Source organism: Sinocyclocheilus grahami, unplaced genomic scaffold (genome assembly GCF_001515645.1).
Source record: "Sinocyclocheilus grahami isolate Dianchi unplaced genomic scaffold, SAMN03320097.WGS_v1.1 scaffold1010.1, whole genome shotgun sequence".
Classification (NCBI taxonomy): domain Eukaryota; kingdom Metazoa; phylum Chordata; class Actinopteri; order Cypriniformes; family Cyprinidae; genus Sinocyclocheilus; species Sinocyclocheilus grahami.
This window is the reverse complement of record NW_015506189.1, coordinates 269,922-285,075: the sequence shown is the minus strand read 5'-3', so window position 1 is coordinate 285,075 and position 15,154 is coordinate 269,922. Positions and strand designations below refer to the sequence as shown.

General features: G+C 38.5%; 2 protein-coding genes across 4 annotated transcripts; one reads left to right on the top strand and one right to left on the bottom strand.

Annotated features, from left to right (window-relative positions):
• Positions 1-1,211: 1,211 nt before the first annotated feature.
• On the bottom strand, positions 1,212-6,530 carry LOC107565599 (zinc finger protein 12). 3 transcript variants are annotated; one of them, XM_016250858.1, is made up of 2 exons: positions 6,467-6,530; positions 1,212-4,505 (listed from the first exon to the last, which is right to left on the bottom strand). In XM_016250858.1, the coding sequence occupies exon 2, from the start codon at positions 4,419-4,421 to the stop codon at positions 3,036-3,038; it is 1,386 nt and encodes a 461-aa protein (XP_016106344.1). In that variant the 5' UTR covers positions 4,422-4,505; positions 6,467-6,530; the 3' UTR covers positions 1,212-3,035. The 3 variants fall into 3 exon arrangements, with proteins under 3 accessions (XP_016106344.1, XP_016106343.1, XP_016106345.1); XM_016250857.1 differs by lacking the exon at positions 6,467-6,530 and adding an exon at positions 5,582-5,655; XM_016250859.1 differs by lacking the exon at positions 6,467-6,530 and adding an exon at positions 4,853-4,873.
• On the top strand, positions 6,357-13,102 carry LOC107565600 (mitochondrial import inner membrane translocase subunit Tim23-like). The gene is made up of 7 exons (XM_016250861.1): positions 6,357-6,587; positions 6,766-6,824; positions 6,919-7,012; positions 7,153-7,237; positions 9,982-10,040; positions 10,217-10,327; positions 12,434-13,102. The coding sequence occupies exons 1-7, from the start codon at positions 6,473-6,475 to the stop codon at positions 12,544-12,546; spliced, it is 636 nt and encodes a 211-aa protein (XP_016106347.1). The 5' UTR covers positions 6,357-6,472; the 3' UTR covers positions 12,547-13,102.
• Positions 13,103-15,154: the final 2,052 nt, after the last annotated feature.

Below are 15,154 nucleotides of genomic sequence, written 5' to 3'. Positions count from 1 at the left end.
TACACTGTATATACAGTATGACTGATGCATTTTAGACAGTTATGCAACTGAACTGAATCAATACTGAACGGACTTGAGCTGTAGAATGACTATTGACTTGTTAGAGCTGCATTACAGCAGAATGTGAATTTGATACTATTGCGAAGTTGCTGTGAAACAATATTGTATTAAGCACTTTAGAAATAAAGTTAACTTTCTGACTTGGCTTCTATGAATGTTTAGGATAGATAGATAGATAGATAGATAGATAGATAGATAGATAGATAGATAGATAGATAGATAGATAGATAGATAGATAGATTGATTGATTGATTATTGGTGCAGCCGAAATTTTATGTGCTAATTCTAGAATCATAGGCCTATCTTATCTGTTTAGTAACCATGGTAATTTTAGTTAGATGAAGTTGTTGAAAAAACAGCATATGCTGGTTAGGTATGTTTTGACGCTGGGATGCTGGTTTATATTAATTCATTGGTAAATGGTCCTTTAGGTCTAACATCGTATTTTTTTTGTTTGTTTTTCATTCTCCAAAAGTAGCTAATGAGTTATTTCCGGCTATGCCTTTTTCAACAGTTCCGTGCATTACTCAGTAGAAGCAAAAACAACAAAAAAAAGGCTTAATTGTAAATAGGAAGATATATAGCTCTCTATTTTTCTTTCAGAATCAACAATTGGCCAATAAAAAAATTAAATGCTAGATTTTTTTTTTTTACAAAAAATTGATAAAAACCCTCAAATCAGGCAAAGGTCAGATATAAAATGTTAAGCTTAAAAACATATATAATAATTGGCCTAGTTATTTTAGCAGTTATGTGTTGTTTTGTAGGAACACAAAGCCTTACTGTGTTTGCTGAAGTGTTTGTGTTACCTTTCCATAAATTGTCTTTTGCTGACATCTTTTGGCCGATGACAGAACTACAGGTGACAGCTACAGGTGGCATTTTCAGCAAGGACTTCTTTAACAGGTAGTCAATTAATAGGGCAATAAGTTGGAGATAAAATATAAAATGCAATTAAATTGTAATATAATGAATTATTATTATTAGTTATCTATCTCTCAGTAAATTAGACTTAATTGTAAATTGATTATCTGTCACAACTGGACTGGTGTCTTATATCAGGGCTTTTTCACTTAAATGGCTGTAATTGAAATTACTGAACCATGCTAATACTATAAAGCTTAAGCAAATAGACTCAGATAGACCACTGATTCATGAACCAATTATTTATTACAAAAATGCAAGACAGAACTCTTAAACTGTTATCTAATGGCAAACACAATACAAAAACATACATCTTTATATAAGATGTAGGTCTGCTGCATTGAGAGATGAAATAGCTACAGCAATTGAAAAAGAAAAATGTCAAATTTAAACATGAGAAGTGTGGACAGGAGAGCGATAAACCTTTTATTATTGGAAAGAATTAAAAACAATGGCCATAAAAGGTCCATACGACTGGGGGATATGACTTATGCTTTAACAATGGGAATATTTAAAAACAACCAGGGACTCAAAAAACTATAGAGAGTACCAATTCTTGTGCATCATTCTGGTTGTCTTCTGTGCTTCATACGAGCATCCCAACACTCCTCAACATCTCATTTTCTAACACCATAAATAGGTTAGCAATTGCTATTCAATTTCCATTCTGATAGCAAATGGTGAGCTAAAGTCCAGATGCATATGAACATCAAACATAAGGCTGATTAAACACCTTCGATGAGCTGAACTGCAGGTCTTCCGTGTTGCATTGAAGAGCTTTGGTCTTACACAAAGTAGCTGAGGGCACTTGATCAACTTTTCAAAATGCGTGGAAGATATTTTTTCCGTGCCTCATTCATTTGAGGTTTTAACCGGGAGATCCAAAGTCGCGTTCCAATTTCCTAAAATATGTAGTGCTTCGGTCTATAAATACAATAGTGCAATGCTTGTTAAAATATGAAATCCCTTGGCTATTCCTTAACTTATGCAGATACAGAAAAATAAATCAGATAGAACTTATTTTTGCAAGTGCAACTTTTTACACATATACAGCAGAAGTAAAAAGCACACATTTTGCAGGTATATTCTTTTCTCATATTCATTCAAGTGCACACACGCAAATTTATATGAACAATATTTTAAGTGCAGCTGTACATGTCCGTGTCCAATAAGCATCTTTCTTTTCTTTTCTTTTTTTATGAACACCCTCCATGGACACAATGGATTTCATATTTTGACAAAAGAACATCAAAGAGGAAATAAGTACCAAAGACAACATGGTGAGGAAACTAGTCAAATGCAGAACAATCAAAACACCCCAAAACACTGGTTAGTCCGGAGTACAGCTCCTCCATTTGCACTCGTCCAGCGGTTTATACTGGAACTGTATACAGTTTTTTTTATATATATACCATAAAACCAAACAGCAAAACCTGTTTTTGTGTCTCCAGACTTCAGAAGAGAAAAGCCTTGAACTTGTTGGTCTAAGAAATTAAGTCACTAAATATAATTACAGGAGAAATAACTGATTCAAACCGCACACTTAATAGAACAACGTTCAAGTAAATTGCATATAAATTTACTTCTTGCATACAAAACTCTGGTTTCCTACGAACAAACTTGAATTTAATATTACCTTCTCCCCTCACCCCAATAAGTACTTTCTTTTGGCTTCACAGATTCAGTGCAAGCACAACAAAAAATAAAAATAAAAATAAATAACACCTGCATTGCCAATGCCATCCGCTTTTCTCTGTTGATTTTCTTGTTAATACCTAAAATTTCAGAGACATAAATTACACAATTTGGCTGGCAAATAAACCGAATGAACAAAACACAAGGGAATGTCAACCAAGAAAACAAAAACACTTTTTATATCTACTATATCCCCTGAAAGGGGTTATAATAATTACAATAGTATTCAATTGAAACCACACAGCCAGTGATGCCACACCCAAATTGCGATTTCACAAAATAAGAATGAGGGGTAAACAAAAACAAACCAAAAAAAGAAAAGAAAAGCCTCGACAGTTCCAGAGCCTCGGTCTTTCTCACTCGGACTCGTATTCCAGCGGGGCCACCTCATCGATGACCAGTTCCTCTTCGCACATAACATCTTCCTGTTTCGAAGACAGGCTCATCGCCGCGTGGACCTTCTTATGGCGCGAGAAGCTGGAGGAGTGAACGAAAGTTTTCCCACACTGTGGGCACTTGTAGAGTTTTCCCTTAGCGTGCGTTTGCTGGTGCTGCTTGAGGTTGGAGAGCCGCATGAAGGTCTTCCTGCAGACGTTGCAGGCGTAGCACATGTTGCTGGCGTGCGTGTGCTCATGCCGTGAGAGGCTGGCGGTGTGGCTGAAGCGTTTGTCGCAAATCCGGCAGGGGTACGGCCGCTCCTCGTTGGGCAGGAACAACCTCTTCTTGCCCCCTTTACCGTGCTTGTTCTTCTTGCACAGGGTGTAGTAGTTGGGCTTGTCGCGGGAGCAGAGCTTCAAGCGGATCTTGAGGTCCGAGGACTTGTCGAGGGAGTCTTTGCCGTGTGTGTACGAGTTGAGCAGCTGTCTCACATGAGCCACCTGGTGCTTGGAGAGTCCCGCGGAGTGGCTAAAGACTCTGTCGCATTGCGCGCACTGGTACTGCTTCTCCACCGTTCTTTTACTCGTGCCGTGGCCGGATGGGAAACTGTGCTGGGTTACGATGGGAGCTGGGGTTGGAGTCGGGTATAACGGTCTGACGTCCTTATCCAGGCCTTTTTTGTGGATCAACCGATGCCGTGACAGACTCGAGCTGTGATTGAACGATTTCCCGCATGTGTCGCATGTGTGCAGTCTCTTGGTTTTGTGGCATTTCTTGTGTATCGCCAAAAGCCGCTTGCCGTTGCACCGCACCCCGCATAGATTGCACTGGAGAGACTTTTTGTTGTCGCACAACTTGCTGAAATCTTTAGAGGACGATCCATCCGAGTGCACATGCAGATGGCGAGCAAGACTGGAGGAATGGCTGTAGCTCTTGCCACAGAAGCGGCAGTTATACGTTCTAGCATGAGACACCTCCTTCTCCCAGCAGACATCCGAAACGTCCACTTCTTCGCAAAACTGGCTATTCCCCGCTTCTGTGTTGTTCTCGTTGAAGTCTGACTCGCTGCCCACCTCCTCCTCATGCGTCGCAATCCAATCTGGATCTGCCTCGTCACATTCTGGGTACACCGCTTCGTAAGGGACAAAGAACGTCTCGTCCGGTTCCACTTTGACTATCTGATCGGAGGTGAAGCAGGCAGCCTCGTCCAAATCCTTTTTCACACAGGCTATAGTGAATTTCGAGCCCACCTCGGCCCACTTGACCACATATTCGATGGGCTGGGTGTCAAGTTCCACCGTGATGAAGTCTGCTCCTAAAGCGTCCTGCTCGGAGCAGGTCAGCACTGTTTCTGTCTCTTCCATTAGGGCTGATCTTCACGGCCCTTCTGTTGTTTTCTCACTGGGGAGCTGCGACTATTCCAGGCTTAATTTACACCTCGGCAAATCCTAGTAGGAAAAAAAATAAATAAATAATCTTGAGTTTGATTAAACAGTACCACGAATAATAACATACATCTGCCAATATTCGGCTGTTTTTTTAGGTTATTGTCTGATAATTAGTCTGCTCCACAGATTAATAGAAATGTATCCACCCCTTGTGTCAAGACTTGTAAATGTGTTGTTGTTGTTTTTTTTTAAATCTATATCGGTTAATAAAAGTTTTTTATTTTGAGTAAAATATTTTTGTTTTTTAAGGTCATGGGATAATATTACTACATGCATATGCTTGACAGCATTGCATTAATCTTAGGCCATTGAAAACACAATTTATGCTGGAGACTCATGATCTATACCAGTGGTTCCCAACCCTGGTCCTGGAGGCACCCCAACACTGCACATTTTGCATGTCTCCTTTCTCTGACACACCAGTTTCAGGTCTTGGAGGCTCTACTAATGAGCTGATGACCTGAATCAGGTGTGTTTGATTAAGGAGACGTGCAAAACGTGCAGTGTTGGGGTGCCTCAAGGACCAGGGTTGGGAACCACTGCTTTAAATGTCAGCATGAGCCCTCAGGGTGTTCTCCAAATATCAAAATGATTCCTTTAAGCGTTTTTAAATATCAGAACGATTCTACGGAATGTTCTCTAATGACGGAATGATTCTTCGGAACGTTATTTTAAATGTCAGAGTGATTCTTTAAACCAGTGGTTCCCAGCCCAGTTCCTGGAGGCACACCAACACTGCACATTTTGCATGTCTCCTTTCTCTGACGCACCAGTTTCAGGTCTTGGAGGCTCTACTGATGCTCAGCTGATGACCTGAATCAAGTGTGTTTGATTAAGGAGACATGCAAAACGTGCAGTGTTGGGGTGCCTCAAGGACCAGGGTTGGGAACCACTGATCTATATGATGCAAGATATTTTTTTTTCCTTGGCTTGGTTTTTTTTTTTTTTTTTTGGTTTTTAGGCTTATATGCATGACTACAGCATAATGAACCCTGAATATATCTACACCATTAACAACCATCAAGCAGACTTTTCCACGATTGACATTTATGAGATCCAAACAAGAACGTTCTTACATTTAGAAAAGGTTCTACACCGACATTTAGGTACAGCATGTTCTGAAGAATCATTCTGCCACACTCTATTACAGTGTTTCCCAACCCTGGTCCTTGAGGCACCCCAACATTGCACGTTTTGCATGTCTCTTTAATCAAACACACCTGATTCAGGTCATCAGCTCATTAATAGAGCCTCCAAGACCTGAAACTGGTGTGTCAGAGAAAGGAGACATGCAAAATGTGCAGTGTTGGGGTGCCTCCAGGACCAGGGTTGGGAACCACTGGTTTCAAGACTCACTCTGACATTTAAAATAACGTTCTGAAGAATCATTCCGTCATTAGAGAACATTCCGTAGAATCGTTCTGATATTTAAAACCGCTTAAAGGAATCATTTTGATATTTGGAGAACACCCTGAGGGCTCATGCTGACATTTAAAGCAGTGGTTCCCAACCCTGGTCCTTGAGGCACCCCAACACTGCATGTTTTGCACGTCTCCTTAATCAAACACACCTGATTCAGGTCATCAGCTCATTAGTAGAGCCTCCAAGACCTGAAACTGGTGTGTCAGAGAAAGGAGACATGCAAAATGTGCAGTGTTGGGGTGCCTCCAGGACCAGGGTTGGGAACCACTGGTTTCAAGACTCACTCTGACATTTAAAATAACGTTCTGAAGAATCATTCCGTCATTAGAGAACATTCCGTAGAATCGTTCTGATATTTAAAACCGCTTAAAGGAATCATTTTGATATTTGGAGAACACCCTGAGGGCTCATGCTGACATTTATACAGATTACATTTGTTTGTCCGATCTTTGTTGGCTAACACTAGTGCGCAAAGCTATTCCTACAAGTTAGGCATATCTTTAAATGTTTAACTGAGTACAAAGGTGCACGAACCTCACCTAGACATGGATAAGGAGCCATCAGGACCCTCTAGCCCAGGCTCAAGAAGTGCAGGAGGCTTCGGTGTGTTTGGATCTGCTGGCCCTCAGTATTCAAAGACTGAGCTCGCTGGAGTGCCATGTAAGTCCATATACTATATAACCAGTGTTGGGGAAAGTTACTTTTAAAAGTAATGCGTTACTTTACTAGTTACTTGAAAAAAGTAATCTGATTACGTAACTCGCGTTACTTGTAATGCGCTGTATATTACTAATGTGCATATGATTCAGTCGCTTACTAAAGCTGTTTTTCTTAACAGTGACAGGCATGAGTCCTCTCTCTCCATACCTTAATGTGGACCCCAGGTATCTCATACAGGTGAGATCTGTGGTTTTAGATGCCCCATAGCTACCTTGATTTGTTTGTAATATATGAGATTTAATGGATGTCTGTCATGATCACGTGCTCACAGAATACAGATGAGTTTATTTTACCCACTGGAGCAAACAAAACGAGAGGACGCTTTGAACTGGCCTTTTTTACTATTGGCGGATGTTGTATCACAGGTATCTTATCTCTTCTTCCTCACACATAGCTTCTCCTGCGTCATACAGTCTCAGTGTTTGCTTTTAAATGAATGTGTTTGTAATTCATATGAATGATGTTTTTGCAATTCACATTTTCTAAAATATTACAACTCATACAGGTGCTGTTTTTGGGGCTGTAAATGGACTTAGAATGGGCTTGTCTGAAACCAGAAACATGGCTTGGTCCAAACCTCGCAATGTACAGTGAGTACTGTAGATGTAGTTATGAAAGCAGTTTGTTATGATAAACTATCTGCATATGGACTGGCACATAAGACATAAAATCATGCTTTAGTAAGTCATAGTTATTTGTGTCATGTATCTCATAATTATGATGAAAAGTCACAATTTCAACTTTTTATTTCACGATTATGACTTAGTATCTCATAATGTTGATTTTTAAGATATAATAATAAGAGAAAATTTAAAAAATGATGAGATATAAAGTCATTTTTTCATTTGTTTTTTAACAAAGAGAAACCCTCACTAAACAGGAAATGCCCACTTTTACAGGAATGTCCTGAAATTATGAGATGAAGCCATTATGACATAAAAAGTTAAATTTCATAATTTCTCTCAATTTCAGCTTTTTGTCATAATTTTGCCGTTTTTTTTTCTCTTTATCTCATAATTTTGAATTTTTCTCAGTTTAGTATCTCATAACTCCAACATTTGGCATTCTGACTGTCATAATTATGATTTACTAAAGCATGTTTTTCCATCTCTTGCGGAAATGGGCTTCCACAGTATCTCTTTAATGACATTTCACAGATAGGTTAAACAGGAATTTCCGCTGCATTGATGGTTTGTATTACTTCATTCTTTCACATCTTTCTACACTTGCATGCACTCGTAACTCATAAACAGTTAACCAGCAGAGAGCAGTGTTCACCACAGTGTGCACCATACCTCTCATAGGAACAGAAACAGCAGAAGTGAATTTCCTGGTAAAGGTGGGGTCAGGTAACATACAGTAGGGTTATTCCGTGATGTCAGTGGAGCACGAGTCATGAATAGGCAGATAAACCAAACTGAGCATTACAGTCTCATGTTTCCTTTGGTTTGTGGTGATGCATCACATTCCACTAAAACCAGAGTCATGTGCATCTTTCCTTTGAATTTAAATTGGGTTGCGGACAGTTGGGTGGTTTCATACTGGTTGTGACGTCACAAATTGGAGAAGAAAACAGAAAACAGAACAAGAGAAAAAAAGCTATTGTTTCAGTGAATGCCAAATCCCACCTTTGGAACCTTTAACCCAGGGGTGCCCAAACTCGGTCCTGGAGGGCCGGTGTCCTGCAGAGTTTAGCTCCAACCCTAATCAAACACACCTGAAGCAGCTAATCAAGGTCTTACTAGGCATACTAGAAACTTCCAGGCAGGTGTGTTGAGGCAAGCTGGAGCTAAACTCTGCAGGACACCGGCCCTCCAGGACCGAGTTTGGGCACCCCTGCTCTAACCCTCAATCTGCCAGTATATATAAGAGAAATGGAAAGAACAAGAAATTATATGAAATCAATCCTGTTGGGAAAAAGATGCGTGTACCCTTTTAAATCCAGACATGACCAAATTGTTTACAAGGTGTTGTATAGGCCAAAAATTTGTATTGTAGTACTAACATATTTATAAAACAAATGTTAGGACAGTTTTTATTGTCGTGAGACAATGATTTCAGGGCAAACTTAGATGCTTTATTTTGTACGATTTACCCAGGAAAAATATATTAAATCAAAACTACATTTAAATAATCTTTTACACAGAGTTGTATATACAAATGTGTTAAAAAAATGTATTTTTAACATCATAATAATGAGGTGAAAGGTCAAAAGTATGAGGTACAAAGTCAAAATTGTGAGATGAAGTCAAAGTTGGCCAAAAGTAAAAAAAAATTGTCTCAATTTAAAGTAGAATTTTATAATATGCTTTATATTTATTATAATGCTTGTTGAATGTTAAACTTGTATCTACAATGTAATAGACTGTGAAGTGAAGCTGATATGGCAATATTTTTACCCATATATATATATATATATATGCAATTTCTTTTTTACAGTTTAAAAAGAGTGTGGCCACTAAACATACTATTCTTCAGTTAAAAAAACTGCAAGCTGATTTCAAGACTTGTGATTAAGACACAAATTTGATCCTGATATTACAACACTTGGTTCCTCTTCTGACAATGTTTGTGTTTTTGCAGCTGTTACAGACGTGAATAAAGGATTTGAGCAACATCTTTCATCAAGATTCAGTTTGATTACTTAAAAGTTTTTTTCCCTTTAATATTAATAAATCCACAAAAAAAAGCAATACACTGCTAGACATTGACAATTTCAATCAAAAACACTCTATTTTGTAAATTTTTTCCCCATTTAATTTCTATTTTTAATGGGTTTTCTTTTTTTCGTGTTTTTTTTTTTTTTGTTATCAGTAAAGATAAGTTGTGACAGCTGTTTTAAATCAATAGCTCAAATACATCTGTGTGTACACACCTGTGTGGCCCAAAGCGTCATGTGGTCAAGGCTGCATTAAAGCGTGTTCAGAAGCAGTTCTTTACAAGTTATACAAGTAGAGTGGGCCAAAGTCTGCCGCTCTACTGCTGTTTCGTGCAAGACAACACCGCCGATTTATAGGATGTTTGGGTGAAAAAGTGTTATGATCACCCTGTCAAAATGTATTTCCTTAAAGACTGGTTATTGAATGAGTCAGCCTTGAAAGTCCAGGTGCTGATTCATGTGTAATGAAGCAAAAATATGCATGTGTTTATTAGCCTTTCTGTTAATAGACTTATGTGATTTTATGGAGCCGGAAAAGACCTACTTGTGTATTTTAATTGTGTTGTTCTTAATTTCTGTATATAGCTTGATGTTTTAGAACAGAAGTCTTTAGTGATTTAGGTCAATTGTGACTTGGTTTTAAACTCTTAATCTCCATTTTTCTTTCCCATTCAGGATCCTGAATATGGTGACCCGCCAAGGTGCCACATGGGCAAATACATTGGGTTCATTAGGTGAGGGGCCCAAACTCAGACTCCTTCCCCCTCAAAATGAATCTCATCCATCTTTGTAGTCAGGTCAATGCTCATTTGAAACAGAAGGGTATTTTTCATTTAGAAGTCGTATAATAATGCAGACATCTAATCTCTGTGTTGAATGTGTGTATTGATTTATGACTGTATGTGTTCAGCTCTGCTGTACAGTGCGTTTGGGGTGATCATAGAGAAAGCCAGAGGGGCAGAGGACGACCTCAACACGATTGCTGCAGGAACCCTGACTGGTGTCCTCTACAAATCTCCAGGTGGATCATATGTTTATCACATTATGTTATCTTTAAGAAGCAAGGTTTGTCAGCAGACTGAAGGGGAAGATCCAGCAATGTTATGTACTTCCTTTTCTGTGGAAGACTTATTAGAGGAGACAACGGTATCAGGGTAAATGTCTTTCACTAGGACGCCACAAAATCATTTCCCATCATTCTTCGCTGCAGAGTTCTTAGAAGGGAAGTTCCTGGACATTGCGATGATTCAGCACATTGCCTACTCTGCTGAAAAGTATTTGGCTGGGTTAAGCGTCAGATAAGAGTTTTGCCATCAATGCAGTTTGTGTTCGGTCGGTGTGTCCCAAGCCATTCAGACGGTCACAAGATCAATCATAACTTCAGTTATCTCATGTTTCATAGTCGTGTGTCACACAGGCTAGTGAATATTCAAACATATTTACAAGCTCACAGGAAATGTGCATTGATCATAATGGTGCTGTAAAATCAATTACAGCATGTTGTACTGGCATTTTTCTGTTGCTTTGTTCTGCGTGTTTGGGGCATTTCTGTTTAATATTAACAGAAAACAGCCTTGTAGATGTCTGCAAGGAAGAGTCCAGGTCCAGAGAGACAGTGCATTGTTATTTTGAAGCATTCCAGTGGACTCTGTGTGATGGGTGGGCTCTCACTGACTCACATTCACTAGCTCATATCAAGCCTGAACTCATGGTGGGTGTGGAGTCCTCACGATTCTCAAAGCTCTATCGCTCTTCTCCATGTTGCGGGTCAGGCTGAAGTTAAGCTCCTCTCTATCTGTTTTACGCCACTGACAACTGTGAGACTGTCACTGGAGGTCAATGACTAGATCAAAACTGTTATCCTAGTTTAAGTTATACTATGAGAATTACGCCTTGGATGGAATAAATGAGTCTTTAAAGTCCCCATGAAAGTTTTTTAGGTGTTAGTATCAATATGTTAGTCTTAAGGTTATCTATAAGGCAGTGTGCTCCAAAACAGTGACAAAATTCGCATTTAGAAGATATAAGCATTCAAAGCTTGCAGTTCGTCACTTCCGCCAAAACGGCTCAACGATTTTTTTTGACGTCACATCGTGCTTCAGCTTCTCATCAAACTTTGTCCAATCAAATGCTCTCTAGAATCCGAAGCGCCCGCCCCCTATACACTATAAAATAGATGCTGAAATCGGTCACTTGTCCACAGAATTAATATTTTCTGTACAGTGAATGGCACGTAGTGCACTATATAGGGGACAGGGAATGATTCAAACAGTGTAAATATGCTTTCCATTGAGGAAAAAAAGAAGTCTGGTTTCGTGCTGTGTCACGCTAACCACCGCACATTAAAAGTTATTTTGCTACAAAAACCCCTTTTTGGAACCTTTATTTTTAAAGCAGAACTATGTAACTTTTTCTGTGTTCAAAATTTGCTAAATGTATATAATGAGCGAGTACATCATGAATTCATCTTCCAAACCGCGTTTTTGTCTTATTCCGAATCACTACGCTACACTTATAATAAGTACTTATATTTGGACTATTGTAGCCTGGTCGGGTCGTCGCCGCTGCGGAGTAACACATACCTGCGTGAATCACCATAGACATAAACTTAGAGAAGTAGCTCCGGTTGGGAATATTCTTCAGCGGAATGTGTGCAGTTCTGTTTATTAACCGCTAGAGCGCCAAAAGTTACATAGTGCTGCTTTAAAGGGTTCATATGATGGCCATTTTCCACAAGTTGATATTATTCTTTAGGGTCTTAATTAAAAGTCTGTAACATAGTTTGGTTAAAATTTCTCAATGGTAGTGTAAAAACACCTTTTTTTTTTACCCTGTCAAAAACAGCTCTTTTCAGATCAAGCCGTTTTTGTTACATTTCCCTTGAAATGTTAATGAGCTCTGCTGACCCCGGGCCTTAATGCTGTAAGGTTTGGATTCTCATAAGTGAGGAGACTTTCATAGGGAGCTACTTGGAAAAAAAAAAAAAAAGATGTTAAGCGTTATTACACAATTTGGTGAGAGTGATGAGTGCAACTTAAGGAAGAGAAGTTCATCTAGAGAGAAATTTAGAGGAACTGCCGATTCTTGTTTTCACTGGTTTCCTAAAGTTCTGTTTGTTTTGTTGCAGGAGGTTTGCGGGGCGCAGTGCGGGGCGGTTTGGTTGGGCTGACGCTTTCTGGACTCTATGCTTTCTACAATAACTGGGACCATCTGAAGGGAAGCTCTCCTACCCGCTACTGAAGCTTCTCTCAAGACACTCAACAACTGAATCCACAAATTGCCAATTTTTCAAAATACCAAACATGATTGTTTCTTTCTAAATTCAATGTCCATTAACTTTAAACGAACCGCACTTTGAGGCTTCAAATGCATGACAATCTCCTAAAAATATATCGTTTGATATATGAGCAATGTTTGAAACTATTAAAACTTATTTTAGACAAAAGTTGAGTTTAGTGTCCATTAACGTAACTGATAGATTATCAGATGTGTAATATAACCTATAATGGCTTTAGTACCAAATAGTGCAGCAAGTCGTTGCTTGTTTTCAGCAGGCATGCAAAACTGCAGTCTGTAATTGAGTTTAAAACGCATGTTTGAACGAAACAAAACGTCGCAGTAGAAACAGATAATGAGTGTTTACACAAATTCATTGCTATATCGTTTGGTAATTATGTATGAAATGATACTTGGGCACATTGCCAGCACTGTGTTAACGGACACCAGAATGTATGTGTAACTAGAAGTAAATGTTTATCAATTCTGTTAAAAGGTAAATAAATCTGTGCTATAAAAATGGGTTTCTTTTACATTTGTGTGTTCTGCTGAGATGTTGAAATGAGGTTTATATGACCTCGAATGACTCCATGACATTTTTTTTTTGTGTCTAGGTTCTTCTTTCTGTGAGAATAAACTGGTATTTTGTTTTGTTAGGAAACAGAAACTTGAAATCAGTGACTTTATGTACTTTTATTTATTCAGTTGACAAGGATCAAAGCATTAGAGATCATGTAAGCAGTATTTGCGATTAACCTACATGTGCAATACTGCAGTCCAACACTGGCACATGCTGACAGAAAAAAAGACAGATTTCTGCACTGTTAATATTTATGTACCAAGCCGTTGGGTCCATTACTAAGTGAAAGATTGGTACACGAGACGATGTTATGATGAAATTGAATTTTCTGTCTAAAGGAAGCGGTTTCATTTTTGAACCAGTTTCACGTGTAGCCTTTGCTCTGCGAGTGCAAAGTATAAATCTGGTCTTATATGTTGACACGGTGGTTCACAGCAGAGGCAGTGGTTACTATACGAGCAATTCAATTGAAAAAGAACTATAGTGATTCTATGCTAAACATTTACCAACACTCTGAGCCTAACACAAAGACCACTCAACAAACATCGGCTGCTGTAGCCCAAGACACAGCAGAAATGGTGAACTTTGGTGGATTGATTTCCACATACAGGAGGTGGACTGACAGCAAGCATTGCTACACATTCGATATCAGGCACGAGTTATCAGATTTCTTGAGGTTCCAATAACAAGAAGTTATGCTATGTTTACCTGGCGTTTTATATGCCACTAAAGTTTATAATATAATCATTGAAATAAAGTAAAATATATGGCAAAGGAAGCTCATTCCATACTTGAGAAAATAGTAAAATTCTATATAAATATATATTCACAGAACTGATGATGGAGGAAATCATTCTCTGCTTTAGAGCATGTTTTCCTCCATATGTGCAGGACTGAGTTTTGGAAGATGAATAAAAAATGCTGTAACTGTGCGTGATTAAAATTAATATAGATTTATGTTTTTATTTCAGTTTATTTTATTCCAACCCCCACTATGCCTCCATAGGGAAAAAAAAAAAATTTGTTTTGTATGCGCCAATCTGGTCCATTTCCTCATGATTTCTAAATCACATGACTGAAATTTAACTGCGTTTAAGCCAATAAAAGGGCAAAACGACAGTAATTCCCCTACATTAACACTTCCTCAAGTGATGGTGTACCAAAAGCCTTGCCTCCTGGACAGGACCTTTAGTCCAGATCACCCTTTCAATCAAGAAGATTACAGAGAGAATGAATCCCTAAAGAGCACTGAAGAAAAATATTGTGCAATAATAAGTGATTAAATAGCACTGGAGTCAATCTCCAAAAGCCAATGGCGTGTGAGTCCTGACGCGTCTGCCTTTGAATTGAAAGCGCTCAGATGCCAAGCAGTTTTTAAAACTCCTGCTGAGGTGAATAAGACGTCCCTCCTCCTAAACCGCTGAAGGACAGCCTGCAATGATCTGAGGTCTACAATAATAGAAACAGGGTCCTTATTCATTTAAAACAGAGAAACAGTATTATACTCTAATCCATGCAGCTGTTTTGAGAGATTATGGAGAAAGCCAATGACGTTTCTCAATAAAGCTTAAGTGAATGAGTGTAAATCCTATATACTTGTCTACAAACTATTTTTGAGACAATTTCTCAATCGTTAATACATCTGAGCTTGTTTAGCTGTGGTCTAGTAAGCCCTATTCCGCATCCAAATAGTAATTATTACCTGTGCTTGTGAGGTGTGACAAATTATGTCACATACACGGTTGTTTTCTTATGTTTATAACACAAACAAGAAAATAACATCTCATTGTGCACTAAATAAACTTAAAAGCACATTATGAAGCATGTCAGTGTTCACACCCACTAGAAAAGATTAAGGCTGTAAGAAAAGATAAATGATGTTTATAACTAAGTCACACTAAACCGTTAATAACACAAGCATGATTTAAGAGTTAAGTATAGAAATAAAAGATTAAAAATAGGCCAGTACTTCATATCTTTACTTTATGACAC

Coding starts and splice junctions, on each gene's coding strand:
- LOC107565600 (XM_016250861.1), top strand. CDS start 6,473: ATGGATAAGGAGCCATCAGGACCCTCTAGCCCAGGCTCAAGAAGTGCA. Junction 7,013..7,152: donor TGGCGGATGTTGTATCACAG/GTATCTTATCTC, acceptor CAACTCATACAG/GTGCTGTTTTTGGGGCTGTA. Junction 7,238..9,981: donor TCCAAACCTCGCAATGTACA/GTGAGTACTGTA, acceptor TTTCCCATTCAG/GATCCTGAATATGGTGACCC.
- LOC107565599 (XM_016250858.1), bottom strand. CDS start 4,421: ATGGAAGAGACAGAAACAGTGCTGACCTGCTCCGAGCAGGACGCTTTA.